The sequence below is a fragment of the Mastigoproctus giganteus genome, chromosome 4, assembly GCF_048544385.1.
Source record: "Mastigoproctus giganteus isolate SK-2022 chromosome 4, ASM4854438v1, whole genome shotgun sequence".
In the NCBI taxonomy this organism is placed as follows: Eukaryota; Metazoa; Arthropoda; class Arachnida; order Uropygi; family Thelyphonidae; genus Mastigoproctus; species Mastigoproctus giganteus.
Genome location: NC_143578.1, coordinates 83,624,370 through 83,647,950, shown reverse-complemented (window position 1 = coordinate 83,647,950; position 23,581 = coordinate 83,624,370). Strand labels below are relative to the sequence as shown.

The following is a 23,581-nucleotide window of genomic DNA, read 5'->3' as shown; positions in this document are numbered from 1 at the left end:
GCAGCCTGAAAAGTAAGATGTGGGGAAGTAAGGCCTTCTGAGGCTCATCATGAAACAGGCACTTACATGGGCTAGTTAGAGTTACTATGAGCAGAAACTGGTGCATCTATTTTTGTTTGTCCACTAAGGTTAGGGATATAGCAAACAAATTTGATGAATTTGAAGTACCTATTATGTTATCAAATGTGAACATTGTAGAATTATTGAATATGGTGAATTTGGATTATCAAATATGGTGAGTACAGTGTGTACAGAAAGAACAGGTAGAATTTGGGGAAGTTATACTCTTGGTTAAGAATCACTTTGAGTCTAAAGCAGTGCACTCAATTGAAGTGGGTGGCAAGTACAATATTGAATCACTTTGGCATGACATAGGCACATGGAAGACAAAAATGAAAGTAGGAGTGTATTATATTCAAATAACTGTGGTGAGTATAATGAACAACTGTACAGACAAATTGAGTGGCCAGTAAATAAGAATGTTTAAGGATGACATCCTTACTGTTTTAGATAAAATAGTTATAAGGGTACATAAACTTAAATTGTAAAAGGATGAGTTGGTTGTAGAACAGATGTGTGAAAATTTGCATTTAGTCAGAGAATAATTGTAGGGAAAATAAATTCCATCTGGGATTATGGAAATAGGTAGTTTTAATATGTTTAAGAATTAGATGATTTATTAGAGGGGATGGACAGGTGAGATGAGTACTGTTTTTTTTTTTTTTAGCTGATGCTCTATAATCCTGTTTAGTTGCATCCTTTGCCACTGCTAATACTAGATGTTTATGCAAAAAAAAAATGCATGGGATGATTATAAATTATCAGGGGACACAGAAGCCTACAGTAAGTATGGAAGAGTTTGGAATTAAATCACTAAGAAGTTTAAACGAGTCATCTAAAGCAGATTATGAGAAGCCTTTAGCTAATAATATAAGAGCATCAGTTAAACATGCAAAGAAGGGTAGTGAAGAGGGTATCTCTTCAATTATATTAAAAGAATTAGCAAAAGAGGAAAGCAAACCCTTTAGCAATAATTATGAGAGCATCCTTAGATTAATGTAAGATCCTATAGATTATAGATTAATGTAAGGTCCTATAAATTATAGATGCCTTCCTGTCCTCCAAGCAGGATCAAAGGGTGAAGAGAATAATTACAGATCTGTAATTTACGTGAGAAGTATCTGTTCAAGGAGAAAATTGTGGAGTCACTTGTTAAAGAAGTAATATGTGATCAATCTAGACAGGAAATGCAATTATATGGCAGTCACAACATGGATTTCTTAAAGGGTCTTGTCTGACCAGACTGACTACTTACTCCCAAACAACCAAACCAACCAAACCTGACTACTTACTATGGTGTAGTAAGAAAGGAACTGGATACAAAAAATAATTTTCACAGTATATACTTAGATTTCAGAAAAACTTTTGACACTGTTCCACATAAAACACTGCTAAACAAACTGGAGCAATGTGGCATTAGGGACTAGATACTAATGGATAAAGGATGGTTGGGTGGAAGACAGAGTAATGATGAATGGGCACTGCTCTAGACTAGTGTTATTAGTGGAATGCTCCAGGTTTCAGTGCTATGCCCATTTTTGTTCTCAATATTTATTAATGAAGATATATCAAGGGTAATATCTAAGTTTTCAAATGATACTAAGGAGAGTTGGGTGGTTAATGACAGTAATCATGGTATGCTTCTCCAAAAAGGTCTATAAAAATTAGGCAGATAGATTGAGAAGTGGCAATTAACAAATCAAGTTAACATTGACAAATTCCAGGTACCAAATGGGTAGCGATAATCCCAGAATAACATACCAGTTGGATGGTACCACAGTAAAGGTGGTGAAGAATGAATGAGACCTACGAGTAATTGTGAAGTCCAACATGAAGTTCATGTAGCATTGCAGACAGGCTGCTAGTATAGCTTTTGCTGTTTTATCAATGATATGTAGCAATTTTTTGCAGCAGGGATAAGGAGGTAATTATTCTGCTGTGTAAGGCATGGTAAGGGCACATCTTGAGTATTGCATACAGGTCTGGATCCTGATTTTTGGAAGGATGTAGATCTCTTGGAATGGGTGCAGAGAAGAGCAACAAGATTAGTGAGAGTTACAAAAAGGACTCTTACCAAGCCAGGGGCTCACATCTGGTGAGTATGGGCTTGGCACACCCAGGGTCCTGAGCTGGATATCATCATTCTTCTCTTTCTTGGTGATTCCCTTCTACTTTTGACTCTCTCTCTCTCTCACGCACACACACACAGTGTAATTCAAATTTTTTTTGCTGGTGTAGCATAAGCCTCAGGCTTCCTTGCACATCATATGGCTAATAATAATAATAAAAAAAGACTGATCAGTTCTGCAAATTGCAGCATCTGGGAACTAGGCACCTAAACAAGATATGATTGAGATGTTTAAGGCTCTGAATAGATTGGGTGAGCTATATGTTGGTGGGATGTATTTACTGTAACTCAAAAAACTCACATAAGGGGTTAAAAATTTTAATTTGAGGAAGAATGGATGGTTGCAGGATATTTGCTTTCACTTAGCAGGCAGTTCTGTGTTGGGAACAAACTTCCATCTGGTGTTGTGAAAGAAGTGAGTAGCTTGAATACTTGAATAAATTTAAGACAGAATTTGGCAAATTATGATGTGGGTTTTTTTTGCTAATATTGTATATGCTTGTTTACTCACATCATTTGCCGACACTAATACTATTTCAATATACTGTTGAAAATCAAATCAAAAATGCATATGCGTTACCAGCATTTGATTTCATTTGTGGAGAAACTTTCTTCTCTCATTGAACCATTCAAGAACTGAGTACTTGATGCCCAAGCTTTAGCTTATTTTCAGCTTAGAAACAAATACTATTATCCACAGTTTGGTCTAAGATGCTCATATTTTTTAAAATTGTATAGCATTGCCCAAATAGGCACATCTGCTTTATATTTCAAAATCTGAGATACTGCCATATTACTTCCATACAATTTAATCCCGTTTCATCGTAATTACCACTTATTCATCCCCTTAATTTTTTAAAAAACCAATTACCTTAAAATTAGCCAATCTCTTATTATTCAAACCATAACAATTGCAGATCGATCAAAGGTGAGTACTGGAAATTTAAACTTTTGCTATTTTTGAATTTATTCCATACACTGCTTGACTGTTGGCTTAAACAGAATACATTATTCATAATTTGGTAGTTTGCTAACAGAAACTACTCCTCAGCTGACGGGAAGTCAGTAAGCTTCAAATCATCTGTCCTGGCAGCATCTCAGATTTTTAAGCTTGTAACAGATTAATTTATTCAGTTAAAAAGATATTAGCGGTTTAGGCAGAACTGTAAATTACAGTATTTGTGTAAGTCAAACATAAGCCCATGCCTTAACACTGAATAGCAGTACTAGTAGTAGTGACAAGTGATGCAAGAATGATGCAAGAATGAAGCTTATAAAGTGCCACTACACACTTTATCCATCTGCATCTTCCAAGAATTTGTTTAGTTTTTCCTTGAATTTATTCAAACCATCTACTTCCACAACAACAACAGATGGAAGCCTGTTCCAACAATCAACTGCCCGCTGGCGAAAGGCAAATTCCCACACATCTATCCTACAATCACCTTTCCTCAAATTTCCTTAAATTTAAAATTTATGCTCATTCATGTGTGTTGTTTCAGCAAGAGGAAGAATGCCATTTTCATTCAGCTTACTCAACCCATTCAAGCACAACACATCAGTCACTTTGCAGGTGCCTCCAGATGCTGCAATTTACAGAACTGAAGCCTTTCTGGGTAAGAGCTCCCTTTTGTTCCCTTCACCAATCTTGGTGCTCTTCTCTTCATCCGATCCAGCAGATCTACATTCTTCCTGAAGTGAGGCCTCCACAGTTGTATAAAATACTCAAGATGCAGCCTAACCATAACCTTATATACAAAGGGATGATCACCTCCTTATCCCTGATAGCAAAGTTTCTGTATAGCATTCTAAAAACTCCATGAGTTGTCCTGGCTGCATGTCTGCACTTCTCAGATAATTTCATATCTGACTGCACAATTATCCCTAGAAACCTTGGCAGAAAACTCCTCTTGCCAAGGGCTAAAAGGAGCAAACATGGCAAATACAGACCATATTGATATGGAAAATGACAATCCAAAGAGACAGAAGACTGATCGGATGGAGCAACCCTACCCATCTTTCTTAATCTTCCAATCTCTTCGTAATCAGCCTATGAACAAATTCCGCTGACATGGAGGATAGCCATTATCGTACCGATCCACAAGAAAGGTGATAACTGGGATTGCAAGAACTACCGTGGCATCAGCCTCCTTTCCATCATTGGAAAGGTCTTTATGAAGATCATCCAGTCAAGGCTGCAAAAACATCGCGAGCAAACCAGTTGAGAAGAACAGGCGGGATTTAGACCCGGGCGAGGATGCTATGATCAAATCTTTGCCATCCGTCAGCTGATGGAGGAGAGGATCCAGTGTGGACAGCGAACCGTCATTGTTTTCATTGACTTTAAGTCTGCTTTTAATTGTGTCCATCGGCCTGCCTTATGGAAACTACTAGAGGTCGAACATGTACCTCGAAAAGTCAACACACTCCTCCCAACTGCATACAATGGTTTAACCAGCCAGGTGCGCATCCAGAACGATTTATCTGAGGAATTTACTATCCAAACTGGAGTCCGCCAAGGGGATGTAGCCTCCCCGTTGCTTTTCAACATCGTGGTTGACGCCATTATGAGGCAAGCATTCAGAAACAGACGGGGCATACAATATGACAAGGATTACTATGTAACTGACCTGATGTTTGCCGATGATAGTGCTATCTTTGCTGGTAATGACTCTGAAGCTACGGACATCTTCTACGACATTGCCCGCATTGCCCGGCCATACGGTTTGAAGATCAATGCTGATAAGACAAAGGCCCTGACAACAGATGGGTCGCAAGCCACCATCTATCTCGAAGGCGTCCAGATCGAGCAAGTGCAGGACTTTAAATACCTTGGGTCGTGGTCCAGGAGAAGAAAGTTGCATCCACCATGGAAATCCACAGCAGAATTGGACAGGCGGCCACTGCGTTTGCCTCGCTCAAATGGTCTGTGGAAGAGGACCAACATTTCCTCAAAGACTAAAATCCGACTCTTCCGGACTTTGATACTGCCCATTCTCCTTTACGGATCAGAAACATGGATTTGTCTCAAGCTAGATTTAAACAAACTTGAGGTATTCCAAATGTGATGCCTGCGGCAGATTTTGGGCATCTCACATCGTGACCTCATCACTAATGATATCATCCGTGCCAGATGCCAACAGCAACCAACCAGTGCCGACCAAATCCAGAAGCGAAGGGGCTTAGATGGTTTGGCCACGTATGTAGAATGGGCACGAACAGAATACCATCCACACTCCTTTGGAGACAACAACCCACCCAATGGAGCATCCAACGGACCGCGCCTAGGAAAACGTGGGCCAAACAAGTGGAAAATGACTTGAAGAGCCGACGTCTTGACCTTAACCAGGCCAGGACTGATGCCATGGATTGTAAAGTATGGAAGAACATCACAGAGCAAGTCCGAAACCCTGCGGCACCTACAGCAGCATACTGGTTGCGTGGCCAACCGCCTCCCCCAGCTGCCAGCTAAGGACCAAGAAGAAGAAGAAGAAGAAGAAGAAGAAGAAGAAGAAGAATCAGCCTATGAATAAATTGTCTCCCTTTGTTATACAGAAACATCTGGAGGGTATTGCAGGATCTCCCAAGATGGTGAAGAGACTGCAATAAGGAGATTTACTAATAGAAACCATGAACCAAAGACATTCTATAAAGCTTTTACAACTAACAAGCTTTGCTGGCATTCCTGTAAAAATATCTGCTCATGCAACCCTAAATTCATCTAAGGGTTTCATATATTGTTCGGATTTATTAAATGTCACCGAGGAAGAAATAACCCAAGAACTGCAGGGACAGAATGTAATTGAAGCAAAAAGAATAATGATTAAAAAAGATAATCAACTGGCACCTACCAGAAATATTATTCTTACCTTCAATACGCCCAACTTACCCTCCGTTGTAAAAGCAGGTTATTTATTTTGTCGCATTCGCCCCTACATTCCCAACCCTTTAAGATGTTATAAATGCCAAAAGTATGGCCACTCTCAAACTGTATGTAGAGGAATTCCTGTTTGCCCCAATTGTGGGTCCTCAGACCACATACAAAGTGACTGTACAACTACAAAAATGACCTGTCCAAATTGCAAAGGTGACCATCCTGCACATTCCAAGACGTGAAAAATGAAAAACCGAGAAAAAAAATAGTAAAATACAAGGTTGAGAACAAAGTCAGTTACCAAGAAGCAAGAAAACTAGTTGCACCAACTATAAACCAAAATATTACCTATGCAAATGCTGTAAAAAAATATCAAACAGTCTTTGTTCAAACTGATGTCACAGTTCCCACTACTAAATCAGTTTCTGATTGGGCTAGAAATGGCCTCGCTGAGTTGCAACCAAGTGTACATAAGCAACAATCCAAGACCTCAGACCAAGCAAATAATACTTCTTTGACAATTCCAGCAGCATCTCCTCCTCCTCCAGTGATTGCTATCACATCCCATATTACAAAATCAGATGCTACCAAAAATATTCAGGACACAACCATGGACACAAATGATACATCTATACAGGAAGATCCCATTTTAGAAATCTATGCTGAAGAAGAAGAAATGGACACTGGTTGGCCAATTTTCCCAAAAAAAAGACAAACCAAAATCGGAACGTCATAAACCAGTCACTTTCAAAAAGCAGTCAGAATCAGCTCCATCAACTAAACACAAATAATGCCTTGTATTTTACAATGGAACTGCAAAGGCTTTCGTTGTAACACAGGTGATATCCAAGATCTAAATAACCATTATTCCCCAGTTGCCCTTTGTCTTCAGGAAATGTACCTAACCTCACAAATTTCTCCTTCGATAAAGGACTATTGTCTTTATCAAAGAGATCGAAATACAGCTAATGCTGCCCATGGCAATCCTAGTAAATTCAAAAATCCCAACTAAATATATCCCACTTCAAACGGAAATAGAAGCTGTTGCTATTCGTATAACTATCCATATTGCATATGTCTTAATCTCCATATTGCGTATATATGTCTTAATCTACCTACCGCCAAACCATACTTACCCTTTAAAAGATCTTGAAGACCTCTTTATACAGATACCTCCACCTCTCTGTATATTAGGGGACTTTAATGGGCACCACCCCTTATGTGGTGCTACTAAATTAGATAGACTGGGTCGACTATTTGAAAGCTTTTTAGAGTTACTAAATCTCACCATACTCAATACTGGTGCACCTACACATGTACAGCTTCCAACTGGACACACCTCAGCAATAGATCTCTCAGTTTGTTCTTCTCCAGTACTGGTCCCGACCATGATACATATTAAGTGATCCTATGGGCAGTGACCACTTTCCAATAGTATGAAACTTTTTGATAGCGCAGACTCCTTCAATTCAATTCTGCAGAAAATGGAAATTTGTCTGTGCAAATTGGGCTAAACTTCAATCATCAATTGCTTTTGATGACTGAAATTGACCTCCAGCCTATTGATAACGTGATAAATTACATCACGTTGCATCTTCTAATGTGGCTAAAGATACAATACCACGATCCAATCCCCCAGGCTGAAAGCATTGTAATTACTGGTGGAATAAGGATTTCACCAAAACTAAGAAAGCCAAAAATAAAGCCTGATGTTTATTTCGGCAATGTCCAACCACACCCAATGTCATTAATTATAAGAAATTAAAGGCAAAAGCACTTTCATGCAAAAGCGTTTCATACAAAGGCAAGCCAAGAAAGAATCCTGGCCTCGTTTTGCATCAAACATTAACAAAAACACTGACATCAAAATAATATGGGAAAAAATTAGACAGCTTTCTGGTAAGTTTCCTACTGTACCTTCTCCAATCCTGTCCTGAGTGAGATCTATCTAGTCCTTAAGATATTGCAAATGCTTTAAGGAACACATTTGCTGAAATCTCAGCAGCATCAGCTTATACCCCATCATTCCAAAGAATTAAAAACACTGCAGAACAGCATTCTATCAACCTGCCTCAGCAAAATCCTTGAAAAAATTGTCCACAGAAGACTCGTCTGGATCATTGAGTTAGAACATCTAATGAGGCATAGTCAATACGGCTTTCGACAAAACAGGTCATGCTTGGATCTCATGGTCAAGGCTGAATTTGCCATTTGTAATGTCTTCATTAAACATAAACATCAAGTAATGGTTTCCATAGATATAGAGAAGGCTTTTGACACCACCTGGTTACATGGCGTACTTAGTGATCTTTACTGTCGGCCTACGGGGCAACCTTCCTATATTTGTGAAAACTTTCCTACATACTAGATCGTTTCAAGTTCAATACCAACATGCCCTTTCAGAAATGTTCATTCAGGAAGAAGGTGTTCCATAGAGATCAGTGTTGAGTGCTACTCTTTTTGCTCTTAGAATAGATTCTATCACTAAACAGCTTCCAAATACAGTAGAGACTTACCTTTATGCAGATGACCTTTCCATCTCCTGCCATTCCCAAAATATGAGGTCTATTGAATGACAGCTTCATATATCACTTAATAAAATACAGCAGTGGGCCAGGCTTAATGGCTATCAACTCTCACTGCACAAAACAGTTGCTATCCATTTTTGTAGACAATGCAAGCTTCATCGCAACCCTGAACTTCATACCTATAATATCTCCATCCCAGTCACCAATAACTTCAGATTTCTAGTATTAATCCTCGACAAAAAATTAAATTTCTTAGATCATATTAAAATGGTAAGTACTTCCTGTCTGAAAAAGCTAAACATACTCAGAGCTTTATCTGCCCAAACTTGGGGGTGCAGATCTTACCTCCCTGCTACACTAGAATGAGTACATTATGCTGGTTTGATTAAATTCAACACAGTGCTTTGAGGATTGCATTTGACGCATTCAGAACATCACCAGCGCACGGTCTCTACACTGATACTCATGAGCCCCCATTAATATTAAGAAAGAAAACACTGTTACTGAAGTATACTGTCAAGATAAAAAGTTATGCCTCGCATCCCATTCAGCCATACCTATTCAATCCGCCATTAGAAATCCTCTGCAGAAATAAACCTAGCATAGTAAAACCAGCTGGTCTTTGCCTTTTTGAACTGATGCAGGTTTGGAATGTTTCTATCCATTCTGTACAACAGGTAGCAACCTGCACTCAACACCATGAGTTCCTCCTCCTATTCCAACCTGTGACACCTTTGCCAATGGGAAAGAATATTTGGCAAACATCAAATGTCAGACAACTTCATGTAGTTCACACTCAAAGATATATTGATTTTTTTCCCAATTTATACAGATGGCTCTAAATCTAATTCAAAAGTCGGAGAAGCTGCAGTGTTTCTGAATACCACTATTTCAGCATCCCTTCCATCTGAATTCAGTATATTCTCAGCTGAATTATATGCAGTTAAACTAGCTTTAGAAAATCTTTGTTGTGACTGGTCTTTAAAATCTGTTATTTACACTGATTCTCTCAGCTCAATCATGCCATTATGTAATTCCTCAGACAAGGTTCATCCTGTTCTTGATGAAATTAGAGACTTATTACTGCAAATCGAAGAATGCCATCAATTGGCTACCTTCTGTTGAATTCTGGCACATTCTGGAATTTTGTGGTGCACTATGGCCATAGTTGTCGATGCGCCTAATAAATCCCAAGACAAATAAACAAACAAACAATCTGGAATTTTGGGCAATGAACTAGCCGATAAAGCTGCAAACAATCCAACCACCTTAGATTTAACAAATATCCCTGCGTTTATGCACCAATCATAAATGCTGCATGCCTATCAAAATGTACAGAACTATGGCACTTTCAAACAAATAATAAACTCTTTCAATTTAAACAGGATCCAAAAATTTGGTGCTCCAGTGTTCGTACATCAAGACAAGAAGAAGTAGTCCTTTCATGGGCAAGAATAGGTCATACCCATCTGACCCACTTTCATTTACTCACAGAAAATGATCTACCACTATGTCCACATTGTTCTTTAAATCTGATTGTTAAACATATTCTCATTGATTGACTGCCCCTACCATAAACAAAACAGAACTTCAACCCTGCTATCACTGGTTAATCTTCGCAAACCATTAATGCTAGAGAATCTGATTGGAGACAAAGCAAATCTTTCCGAATTTTTTAATTGCCTCAAGGAAACTAGAGTTTTTAATCTTTTTTGATTACAGATTTTTCTGACCATACAAGAATATCTGATTTCTTTATATAATAAATGAATAGGTGCATTATAGCCAAAGCAGCTTATGTGCCATTAAACCCCCACAACAACAACAACAACTCTCTAATGGATGATTAGTTTCTGCTGCATCCTTTTTCAGTAGATACCTCTGTGGGCACTATTACATCTGTAATTCCATCACTGTTCTCCAAACCAGCTTAAGCATGTACTTAAACCAGTCAATGTCCAGCTCCAAACTCACAGAACTAACTTTTTCTCTCCCTCTTTATCTTTTCTATTTCTGCTCTATGAATCAACCTTTCTTCACATCTCTTCCAAAAATTACAATCTACAGAAATTCTAGGTATAATGTCAATAATATCTTATATCTTCTCAACCTTTGACCCTTGCACAGTAGTAAGTACTGTAGGTTCTAATACCGTTTGTGTTGGGGATTTTCTCTAAAAAAAAATTTACATCCTGATTTATAATTATTTTTGTGTATTCTTCACATATTCATTGCTTGATTTTTTACAATTATACAGTAGCCCTTGATTTACACTGGTGTTAGGTTCCACTTTGAGGGTTCCATTTGTATCATGGAGTCAATGGGCGATCACAGAGTTAGGTTCCAGGTACCAAAAATTTTACCTACCACTTTGCATCGATTGTTTTATTTTATCAGCATTCTTCATAGTTGTAGTAATAGTCAATGGAGGCATATTCATAGCCCTACACACATTAGAGCAGCTTTCATCCTCCAAATAACCTTAATCCTATTTTCCAATGTGATAAATTGACATGCCATTTTTGCACTTTCATTTGCACTAGGATTCATTAAACTTCTTTTGCAGATACGGCATCTCTTTATTCTATTAAATTAAAAACTTTATAACACGATTGGCAAAAACTGCATATAAAATGATTGGCAAAAACTGCATATAAAACGATTGGCAAAAACTGCATATGGCTATCTCTATTATCTTTCTATACATTAAAATAATTTTCCTCCTAATGATATTTATTCATCTAATGGGGGAAGAGAGATGTGTTATGTGGTAATAAGTAACAAATACAAAAATACTTAATAGAAGCTTGTTTTACTGTGGTAAAACAAACGTATGTTTAAGCACGGTCTATGTTTTTCTATGTCACGGTCTATGTTGTGCTATGTTTTTCTAACCTGACCATGTGATACCATTCTTGATTTCCATATGTAACATATTAATTTAAATAACTAAATGCAACAAGGCATAATATTTTAAGAGTTTAAGATTCTATATAATATCGGTGTAGATACACCTTAGGCAACTCTTAAAGAAAAACTATGATCATAGTGTGAAATGCACCCGCCGATGAAAAGCCAACTAGCTTTGAAACAGTGCCGTCTGGGTGATGGTGCCCACAAAGAAAAAATGACAATAGTCTTTCTCTATTAGTGAAGTGTTACTTATTCGAGGTAGTACAATACATGGCAACTTGTTGTGAAGGATGAGCACAATATGAGATAGATGAGATAAATTTCACACTACGATCGTAGTTTTTCTTTAAGAGTTGTCTGTGTATCTACACCGATATTATATAGATATAGTAATGTATTTATGCATTCATAACTGAGGGAGAGACACACATAGAGTCGAAAGCTTTTGTATTTTATTTTATTTTATCAAAAGAAGCACGCACAGCCCCTTAGTTAATTATTATTTAATTTATTAATTTTATGAAACAACAGGGATTACCTTTATTTTAGATATAGGAAGCTTCTTTTCTAACCAACTCTCCTGGTCCAACGCGCTAATAATTCTTTGGGAAGGCGATATCAATTTTACAAAACATATGGGACATCTTCCCAACTGTCAGAACCGTAGTGTTCAGACCCCTCGGTCTCAACCTTGAGCACTCAAGACTTCTGTCTTCAAACACCATACCTCTGGCAGCAAGGAAACCATTACGTGGATTGACATAAAATTAAATTTTGAAGGTCTAAACCGCTTAATAAATATGATGGAAGAAAATAATCGGTCCATATTTATTAAGCGGTTTAGACCTTCAAAATTTAATTTTATGTCAATCCACGTAATGGTTTCCTTGCTGCCAGAGGTATGGTGTTTGAAGACAGAAGTCTTGAGCGCTCAAGGTTGAGACCGAGGGGTCTGAACACTACGGTTCTGACAGTGGGGAAGATGTCCCACATGTTTTGTAAAATTGATATCGCCTTCTCAAAGAATTATTAGCGCGTTGGACCAGGAGAGTTGGTTGGAAAAGAAGCTTCCTGTATCTAAAATAAAGATAATCCCTGTTGTTTCATAATATAATAGAATATAGGAATTATTGAGCACTTAATAGCTCTCTATTATCAAATCTATTAATTTATTAATAACACAATTAATAAAAATGTTAGCATAATAAATTTCCAACACATGTAAATGGTGTAAACAACAACAACCAACTGAATGCTACACCACATGGACCTTTACCACTCACATACACGAGTGGCTACTTTGAGGGTGGAAAGCTTTCTTGTCTCTGATACGGATGCGCTAATTGCTGATTGGCTCAGATTGTCCTCAATCCTGTGAACAGTGCACAATACCTCGTACAGTATGATGCCAATAAAATTTGCCTGACAATTTTAAACTTTCAATTTATAATAAAAAAATTGCAAAATTTTTTTTAAAAATTTCAAAATAAATTAATAAAAATAAAAATGGCTACATGGTTAGTGATCAGCGCTATTGTGTATCGGTGCAAATCGGACTGACGCTAAGCGAGAACAACCTGTATTTTGAATATTTAAAAAAAAAATTTTTCCCCTTCAACATTTGTCTTCATCCTTTTTATTTCCATAAAATTTCATAAATGCAAATCTGACTCTCTATATTTCTCTTCAAATAAATCGTTTGTACTTTTCACATGAAGCAAATTTTCTGTTTTGATCTCACTTTTTATATCTGTATTCTTTTTACTATGTGGATAACAGTAAATTCAGTTTCATCTTTTTCTTGTATATATTTCTTACACAATTTTGTTGTCATTTTTATTTCCATTTAATAAGAAAAATTTTTAAATGACTGTTTTTTAAGTGCTTAATTTTTACACATTTATTAAACTAAAATTTTTAAAAAAAGTTCAAAAAAGTTTTTAACTCCATTTATAAAGAATTTTATAAACATTTGCTTATAATTAAAGTTAATAAAAGACTGAAAGCTGTTATTCAGTTTCAATCTGTTTGAACCAAAAATTAATTTGTATATCTTAATACATCTTATCCAATTAAACGATTTTAAATAATAAAAGCAATAAGCAGATGAAATGCTTGCCTATATAAATGATTTTAAACTATTTTTATTGTGATAGATTTAATCTTGAAATAATACATGAGAATATTACTGATATTAATTTTAAAAAATTAGTAATTTATAAATGTCAGGAAAAAATTGGAAGATATAATACTCATATACTTGATTTTAAGAAACAAAATATGGAAAAGCTATAAATATATTTAATTCAGTGGGAGAGAAGGTTTCACTTGTGTGAATTTCTCTATTTTGTTAAAATGTGAAAATTTGCATATAATTTAAAGTATATGATATGGGCAGTTTATGTTAATAATATGGATTTTTTTATGGAAATGTGGGAGTTTTTATTGGAGGAGGATTTTTTTAGCTAGAATCTTGTTATCTTTACTACCACAGATCTAATATTCTTAGGTAAACTGATTTTTACATTTTCAAATACTATCTTTTTATTTTCTTAACTTTATAATTAGACATTTGACATTTCAAAGAGCTCTTATTTATTTATTAATTCAATAACACAGTATGATGTATCATCATCCATGTGTTTATAAGGAAGGGGCAGAAATTTAATACTTTTTATATCTGTTTAAAAAAATTGTTTCATTTTATAGATACAGTGTATTGTTAGTGATAACAGTGCCCATTTCTTGAATTCATGGAGTAAAGAAGAACAGAGCTTATCCCATGTAAGTTACAAATCATTTATTGGTTTTTATTATTTGAATATCTGGCTTTTGAACTAGATACCTTTTTTCTTTATTCTTTGTTTTGAAAAGGATATGGGAATACTGCTATTTTGATAATTTTAATTTAATTTTAGATTTTTAACCTAGCCATCAGCATTTCTGAAATATTAGTAAGTCATTCATCAAGTTCTTAGCTGGTTCTCTTCAGAATAGGAAGCTAGTGATTGTTCATAGATGATAAAAAATGTAGATTGTTTTTCATGTACTTCTTTGTCTGAGACCAACTAAGTCAGCTATGTTGTGAAAAAAGCCCATAAAAATTTTTTGGATCAATGATGAGATTTGAACTCTGGTCTTTTTCACCTGTTATGGGAGAAAGGTTATTATAGTAGTTGTGCTACCAGTGAGGGCCTAGTGGATGATTCCTGAGTCTGGGGATGCAGGTGCACATATTTTTAGAGGCCCTAATAATAAGGCAATGAGAGCCCCGGACCAGCAGTAATTTCCTTGTTCCTAGGTCTCCCATGGCCTTAGGAACTCTGGAGCAGCCGTGCCAATGTGCCTCAGTAAATCTGCCTTGGTAGCATTTAGAACAAAGAGAGGAGATTTGTTTATGATTCACCCTCTCAATAACACACTTGTCAATACTATATACACTGGTGTTCAAAGAAAGTGCATCACCCATTAAAATTGTAATTGTCGTCCGAATAACGTAAGTATATGGCAGTATTTCTTACAGATAAGATTGACACACATTGGTGATGACGTAATATTGCATCAGCTGTTACTTTCAGCTATATATGCATGCTCTGCAAGAGTTGTAGTCATTCCTTGCTTGTGTCAGGATGGCGAGTTACGTGCAGTTGATGCCACAAGGATGTTCTTCCCATCATATTGTTTATAGAGTGTCTTGTAATCAGTCGACAGTGAGTAGATTTCTTTCCAAACTCAAGAATACTGGTTCTGCTGATAGGAAAAAAGGAACTGGATGCAAATGAGTCTCTATGCCAAAACAGGACCGTGTTTTGAAATGTTTATGCCTTAAAAACTGTAAAGCTTCTTTGTGTGAGCTGAAAAGAGAATGAGAAGAACAGACAGGAGTGGTAGAAAGGGCAGTAACAGTCAGAAGATGTCTCTTCAAAAATAGACTTGTAGCCCATTGTCCTAAGAAGCCCTTCCTCACACAAAAAATGAAAAGGGACAGATTAATTTGGTGTAAGGAGCATGTCAAATGGACCTCCGAGCAGTGGAAGTCAGTTATTTTCTCTGATAAGAAGAAATTCAACCTGGATGACTCTGATGGGAGACAAACGATTTGCCGTAGACATGGTGAAGAATATTATCCAGACTGTATTGTGTCCACAGTGAAATTCCCTACCAGCCAAATGATATGGGCATGCATTTCGTATCATGGAGTAGGGTCACCTGCAGTTTATAAAAGGTTCTGTAAATGCCAATGGATACCTGGCTATATTGGAAGGCAAATTGCTGCCAACCATTAGAGACCATTTCAACCTGCCAAGTAACTGCATCTTTCAGGACGACTCTGCTCCTTTTCATCGGGCAAAAAGTGTAAGTAGGTACTTCTGTAGTTACTTTAGCTTCATTTCTGCATTAGAGTTTCAACAGTAATGTATTTACATTTGTTACAGTTGAAAAAATGGTTGGAAGAATGGTCTTACTGTTACCGGACTGTTTCCTGGCCAACTGTTAGTTGACCAGGAAACAGCCCGGACCTGAATCCTATAGAGAACTGTTGGCATCGTATGGAATCTGCAGTTGCTAGAAAGAAACCAAAGACCCTTCGTGAACTTCAGGACGCCATAATTCATGTTTGGAACCATAAACTGTCAGTTGATTATCTTCAGAAATTTTTCTTGTTAATGTCATCAGGGGCAGAGGCGGTTCAACTAAATATTAGTTTGCACCTGGTGAACTTTTCATTTTGTTTTCCATTTAAAATGATAAACTGAAGCAAACTGAGGGCTTCTGATAACTTTTCAACAAATATTACTTAGCTTTGCCTTAACTATTAATAAATATCTTTTGTTTATATTTCTATTTGTGATGTTGGTCATTAATGTAACATACCATAGCGAAAATGGATTAGAAATGTGAAATTCCTAGGTGATGCACTTTCTTTGAACACCAGTGTATGCCAGGAGGTAACCGGACTGTGATGAGAGGTAACTCATCACAGTCTGGATCCCTTTTTTGGCATAAATTTAATAACACATCTAGTAACTATTAAGATAACATTTTTATTTCCTTTTATGCAACTTTTAAGAAAGTTGCATTCAATATAACTTATGATCATTTTTTTAAATGTTACATATCAGATTGTTTGTTGTTGTTTGTTATTTGGTTTTTAGGAGCATTAGCAACTAAGGCCATATTGCTCCGGGAGATGCGGTGGTCATTTCCTGACCTTTCCGCATCTTCCGTATTTGGTGGTGACGGGCTCGAACCCCGGTCTAATCAAGAAGCGTGTGCTACGCACCGCTGCTCCTTCCCACCTGGCTACGGAGGCGCCCTACATATCAGATTAAGGGAATTTACAGAAATGCAAAAGCAGAAAAAAATTATTCACACAGGTTCAGATCACTTGTAATCCTTGAAAAATTGTTGGTCATCTGCTATTTGGTGACCCCTTATATATATATCTATTTTTGACTTGATTTCATAATGCTTTGATGTCACTATATTTGTTGCACAGTAATGTAAAATAATTATTTTATCTTTTATAAGAAATATTGCATTTATGCTATGTAAATAAAATTTCCTTTTTTTGCATGCATTTTAGTGGCATAATTATTGTTTTTCCCATAAGCCCCTCTTTTATATAGGACTTAGTTTTGCCAGTCTCAGTTTTTCCAAATAGACTACTTTTCAGGAACATATCCCCCTTTGATTTACTCGGAATTCTTGTACCAGCTTAAGAACTCACGAAGCCCTTAGACAGGAAGATCAAACTGGTTCTCAATGAAAATAAACTGACTTAAACATTTATATAGTATTTGATCCCAATAACTGAGAAACAACCTATATCTTTGTGAACAGTAGAAGTATTTAAAATTCTTTATGTTACGTGTATTTAAGAACGTAATGTGTATTTCTGTTTATTGTATTAGTATTAGTAGTGGCAAAATGTTGGAAGGAACTAAGCATGGAAGCATTGGCCAAAAGAAAAAACAAAACCCTATATTACCTCCATCATTTGCCCAATTCTTTTTAAAATTTACTCAAACTATCCTATTCCACAGTGCCAGGTAGAAGTTTAATTCCACTGACCAGTTACTCTGGCTGAAAGCAAATTTCTACATGTCTGTCTCACAACTGTTCTTTTCCAATTTGAATTCCTTTTCCCTTTTGAGCATCATTCAAAGAAGATTAAAAATGGATAAGCATTTAAGCAACATTGTACATGTAATTTAAATTCACCATTAATATTGAACATGTTGCTGCTTACATTTGTTTTTAACCTGAAGTTTGAAAGAATGTTAGACTACTTTGTTTGGATAGCAAAAAGAAAGACAAAGTTGTTACTAACCTTTGTTTGTTGATATCTATTACATTTGAGGCTATATATTGAGCAAGCACTCTGTTACAAAGATTATATTCTCATGCACATTAATATAATTCATATTTTACTTAATTCTTTTGAAATAAATATATTCTATTATATTGCAACAGATTGAAGTGTATTTTGTATCTGATGAACAAAATGTATAGAGCATGTGAATGCATTGGAAAAGACACTCATGTAATCAGTGTTGTTGAAGTTGAAGGGAAGTAGAACAGCTGAGAGAGAGAGAGAGAGAGAGAGAGAGAGAGAGAGAGAGAGAGAGAAAATTTTGAAAAATGTAACTTCAGTATTTTTTTTTTTCAGTATTGTAGAATTTTTTTCAATGTTGTCCATGAGAAAATTGATAAAAAGGAAGATAAAATGTAGTTTATTTCTATTGATAAAGGTTTATTCAAGTTACAGCCATTGTTACATAAATGAAGTTAGTCAGTTGCATATACATCTAGTATTAAAAGTGGCAATAGATGCAAAGAAACAAGGTTATCAGCAAATTAAAAAAAAAAAAAAAAAAAAACTACCCACCTCATTTGTCAATTCCTCTAATAAATTACTTAATTTTTTCTTAAATTTTTCAAACTATCCACCACCACAATGCCAGATGGAATTTTTTTCCATCAGTCAATCATTCTCTGGCTGAAACAAATTTTAACATTAAAGTTACTCAATCCATTTAGGGTCTTAAACAGTTCAATCAGGTATCCTCACAGATGCATAGTTTCTAGGTGCAGCAATTTGCAGAACTGAAGACCTGGGTAAGAATACTGTTTTATGTCCTTGACTAATCCTGTTGTTCTTCTTTGCATTAATTTCAACAGATCTGTATCCTTCTTAAAATGAAGCTTCAGACTTGTGTGCGGTATTTAAGATGTAGCCTAAACACCTGCCTTATACAACAGGACAATCACTTCATTGGCCCTCTGGAAAAATTCGTGTATATCACTGACAAAGTTCAATGAGCTGCCCTAGCAGTCTTATCCCACACTCCACTTTAAAATCTCATTCTTTATCTAAACCTTGGTTTTCCAATAAATGTGCTAAGGCTGTTCAAGAGAAGAATGTTGCATATCGTAATTGGCTTGTTTCTAATTCTTTAGTTTCATTTTCTGCCTACACCAAAGCTTGCAACAATTGTAAGGCAGTTTTTAATCAGTCCAAACTAGAATTTGAACAGGCTAAGAGTAGAAAACTTGCTTCTTGCCCTAATGGTAGCCGATCATTCTGGTCTCTTGCCAAAGTTATTGGTTGCAACTTTTGCCCATCTCTTCTCCCACCTCTGTCCAAACCAGATGGTTCTGTTGTGTCTTCAGCCAAGGATAAAGCTGACCTGCTAGCATCCCATTTTTCTTCCAGCTCATATATTAATGATCTTGGTAAAACACCTTCCACCATTCCCAACACGCTCCATTCAATGCCTCCTGTGGTCTTCTGTCAAAAGGATGTCAGAAGGATTTTGACGAATCTTAATGCTAAGAAAGCTCCAGGTCCTGATGGTATTTCTCCACTTGTTCTCCAAACCTGTGCTCCTGAACTTACTCCTGTTCCTTGCCGCCTTTTTTTCACTTTCTTATTCCAAAGGTATTTTTCCTTCTGCTTGGAAATTTGCTCATATCCAGCCAGTTCCTAAAAAGGGTGACAAATCCCTCTCATCCAATTATCGTCCCATTGCAGTTACTTCTACTCTTTCTAAAGTAATGGAGAAATCAATTAACCACCAACTCTAAAACTACCTAGAAACCTTCCATCTGATCAATGATTGCCAGTATGGATTCTGTCAGTGTAGATCCACTGGTGATATTCTGGCTTATGTTACCTACTTATGGACTAATTCAATGGAAATGTTCGGTGAAACACAAGCAGTTGCTCTTGACATCTCAAAGGCTTTTGATCGTGTTTGGCATAAAGGTCTTCTAAACAAGCTTCCTTCTTATGGTTTGCCAACTGTTTTTTTGTAATTGGTTATTCAGTTTTCTCTCTGATCGCTCACTGAGGGTGATGGTAGATGGCTCTCTGTCTTCTAACTTCTCCACTAATGCCGGTGTCCCCCAAGGTTCAGTTCTTTCCCCCACTCTTTTCCTCTTGTACATTAATGACCTTCTTCCATTGACTGGAAATCCTATCCATAATTTTGCACACTGCGTTCCACTTTCCATTGTGAGAAACCTTGTCCTGCTCGATCAGCTTCAACTTCTCGAAAATCTGCTACCAGTTCCTTAAATGCTGATCTCTAGGTAATTCTCCAGTGGGGCTATGGGGCTAGTTGATTTCAGTCTTGTCTTATATCTCGCAAAAAGGTTTCTTCTGCTCCTATGCTTATCTTTGGTGACACTCTGATTTCTAGGCAAAATGATATATCTCTTTTGGGGATTACCCTGACTTCTAATCTCTCTTGGCACAAGCACATTACAAATATTGCTTCCTCTGCATCTAAAAAACTTGGTTTTCTCTTTTGCTCTCAGCGTTACTTTTCTTCCAAACAACTGTTCACTCTTTACAAATTGCAAATCCGTCCTACCATGGAATATTGTTCCCACATCTGGGGCGGTGCCCCCAAAACCTCTCTCAGGGTTTTTGATTCGGTTCAGAAGAGGGCAGTTAGGTTAATTAATGATTCATCTCTAACAGAGTCTCTCCACTTGCTGTCTCATAGATGTGCTGTTTCTGCTGCATGCCTCTTCTACAGATATTTCCATGGGCACTGTTGTTCTGAATTAGTTTCTATAATTCCCACTCTCTCTTTTTCAAAACAGTCCGAACACGTGCCGCCACACGCCAACATCCATTTACTGTCCAACGTCAAACTCACAGAACCAACTTTTCATCTTCCTCGTTTATTCATTCAACTGCCGTTTTCTGAAACAACCTTCCTTCATACGTATTTCCTGAAAATTACAGTCTACGGAAGTTCAAGTCCAATGTCAACAAATATCTTCTTTCATCTTCTCAACCTCCAATCCAAGCATCGTACTAAGTACTATAGGTTCTAATACCTCTCGTGTTTGGGGTTTACATTAAAAAAAAAAAAACCCCACCATTATGCCTGATATGTCTTCATTAAATAAATATTGAAAACAAAAATGGGCCTGGTACAGAACCGTGGAGCACTTCACTGATAATATTAGTCCAGACCTGTACCAACTCAATCACCCTTTCTTTTATCCATAGCAGTAGCTAACTCCTAATGTCACACTGCACCAATTTGTACAATAGCCTTTTCATGTGGAACATTATCAAAAGCTTTCCTGAAATGTAAGTATATGCTGCCAAAATAATTTTTTGCAGTTATTTCTTTACCGCATCATAGTAAGCAATCAGATAGGTCAAATGAGATCAGGCCCTTAACAAATCCGTATTGTGATTTCCATATATTGTTTTCCTATCTAGATGGTTCAGCATTACTTCTTTAACCAGTTACTCTATTATTTTCCTCTGGAACAGAAGTCAAGCTTACAGGTCTGTAATTATTCCCTTCACCCTTTGTTGCCTTTGATTGAATTGGGAGACATCTCTAATCTATAGGGTCTCCCATTAATCCAAGGATACTCTCATAATAATGCAAAGGGTTTGCTTACATCTTATGCTGCCTTTAATTTAATTGGATAGATTCCATCAGTGTCAGGTACCTTATTTACTTTCAGCTTCAACAATTTCTCTTCTTCTTCTTATAGGTATTTCTTGAAAATGATCTATAGTCTTTATATTTATCAAAACCATACTTGAATATATTTTTGTTCACGATATTTACCTCAATCTTGTCATCTACAAAGATAAATAATTTATTGTTTGAAAAGTCACAACAAGTAGTCACATTTACAGTATTAATCAGAATTTATTGAGCTAATTTTTAAATAAGAAATTAATTGATGCATTTGCACCAACGACTAACTGATATCATAAATCAGGATATTATAAGCATAACAGTAAGAGTTGAACCAGTAATGTAGTGGATTTAAAAATATAACCACATGTTTTTATTATTTTTGGGTATACATGGTCAAATCCAGATGTAAGTGTTTTGTTTTTTGTGTGTGTATTTTCATTTTAACTCCTACAAATATTGAATGAAGGGATATAAATGATAGATATAAATAAACAAACACGTCACCAGGAAGGAATTTACCAATTAAATAAACTAAATTGGAACATTAGTTTTGATTTTTATATTGCATCATATATTTAATTTGGTAATAAAATATCTAGCATTTCCTTTTTTATAAGCAAACAATTACTTTTTTTTGTAAAAAGTAAAAGTATTTATTTTCCTCTTCTTGACAGATACTGGAGTTGTCTGGATACATTGTCATCATAAACAGGTGAACTTGATTGGTGATGATAGAAAGTAAGTGTTCTTATCGAACCATTGATTAATGGTGACCAGTGGACCCAGGCATGTAATGAAAATAGTCTTCAAACCGTACTCCACCACATAACCTCCTCCAGCCTGCCAAACACCAACAATGTGTTCAGCTGCCATGGCCAACCACCCTACTAACTTTAGTAAAATTCAAAGAAACTACCTCATACTAATGGCTCTAAAACAGATACAGCAGTGAGTGCTGTAGCACTTTCTTCCACCTTTGGTAGTGATATCCCTTTCCAAAGAATACAGTATTTACACTACAGAATTATTTGCAATAAAACTAGCCCTTGACAACATAAGTATCACCATATCAAACAAGCTATAATATATATACAGACTCAAGTGCAGTTACAACCATTCAGTATATTTTTTCTCTCTCTCATCCCATCGTGAAGCAAATCAGATCTAGGTTATTCCTCATCTGAACTTGCAACCAAATAGTCACCTTTTGCTGGATATTGTGTCTTGTTGGCATCCCAGGGAATGAATATGAAGATCATGCTGACAGACAACCTGACTGGACCTTCCAATCACCCAAAGTGCCCTACGCAGATTATAAAAGCATTATTAAAACAGCATACAAGAATTATGGTCCCAATCACAACAAGTTGTAGCGAAATCAAAGCAATAATAAACTCCTGCAAATACAAAATAAACTACATTTATGGTATTTTAGTTTCAGCTGAAACAGAAGAGGAGGAGTGATTCTGGTGAGACCCTGTTTCGGTCATTTCCATTAAAATCTTTTTTTTTTTTTTTAACTTATGGGAGAGAACCCTCCTCAGTGTACAGGCTGCTAGTCCCAGCTGATAATCAAACACATCCTTGAATGTCCCCCAGCAGTCAAATATTTGGAAATCCTGTTTTACTCTTCCATCCAGCTTGCAGGATCCATTAAAACCTTATCACACATTCTTAATAGTGAGATATCCTGACGAATCATTTCACCACTTGAGATGCATAAATTTATATAATAATATTTAAGCTGAATAATATTGAAAACTAGTCACTTCACTGTGCTTTAATAATCATAAATTTATTATGCGTATGCACGCACACACTCACACACACTCGTTACTGCTGCACTTTATAGGGGGACAGCCCTAAAGAAACTATAAGCATGCCTCTTTTTAGGAGCTGTTCAGTGTACAATCAGACCTCTATATAACGAAATCAATCATCTCTTGAAAAAAATTCATTTATACAGAAATTTTGTTATAAAGAAATTGACCTTTTTAACAATGAAAAATACTGTACTTCAACTCAGAAATATGAGAAATAAATCAGAAATAAGTGGGAATGAATAAATTTTCTAACATTTTAAAACAATTTATTAATACACACATATTAA

General features: G+C 36.2%; 1 protein-coding gene across 1 annotated transcript in view; it reads left to right on the top strand.

Annotated features, from left to right (window-relative positions):
* Positions 1-23,581, top strand: part of asun (integrator complex subunit 13 asun) — a 409,288-nt gene that overhangs the window by 5,646 nt on the left and 380,061 nt on the right. Inside the window, exon 2 of the mRNA XM_090371642.1 lies at positions 14,213-14,287. Coding sequence (XP_090227768.1) covers positions 14,213-14,287 — 75 coding nt within the window. The remainder of the gene's footprint in view (positions 1-14,212; positions 14,288-23,581) is intronic.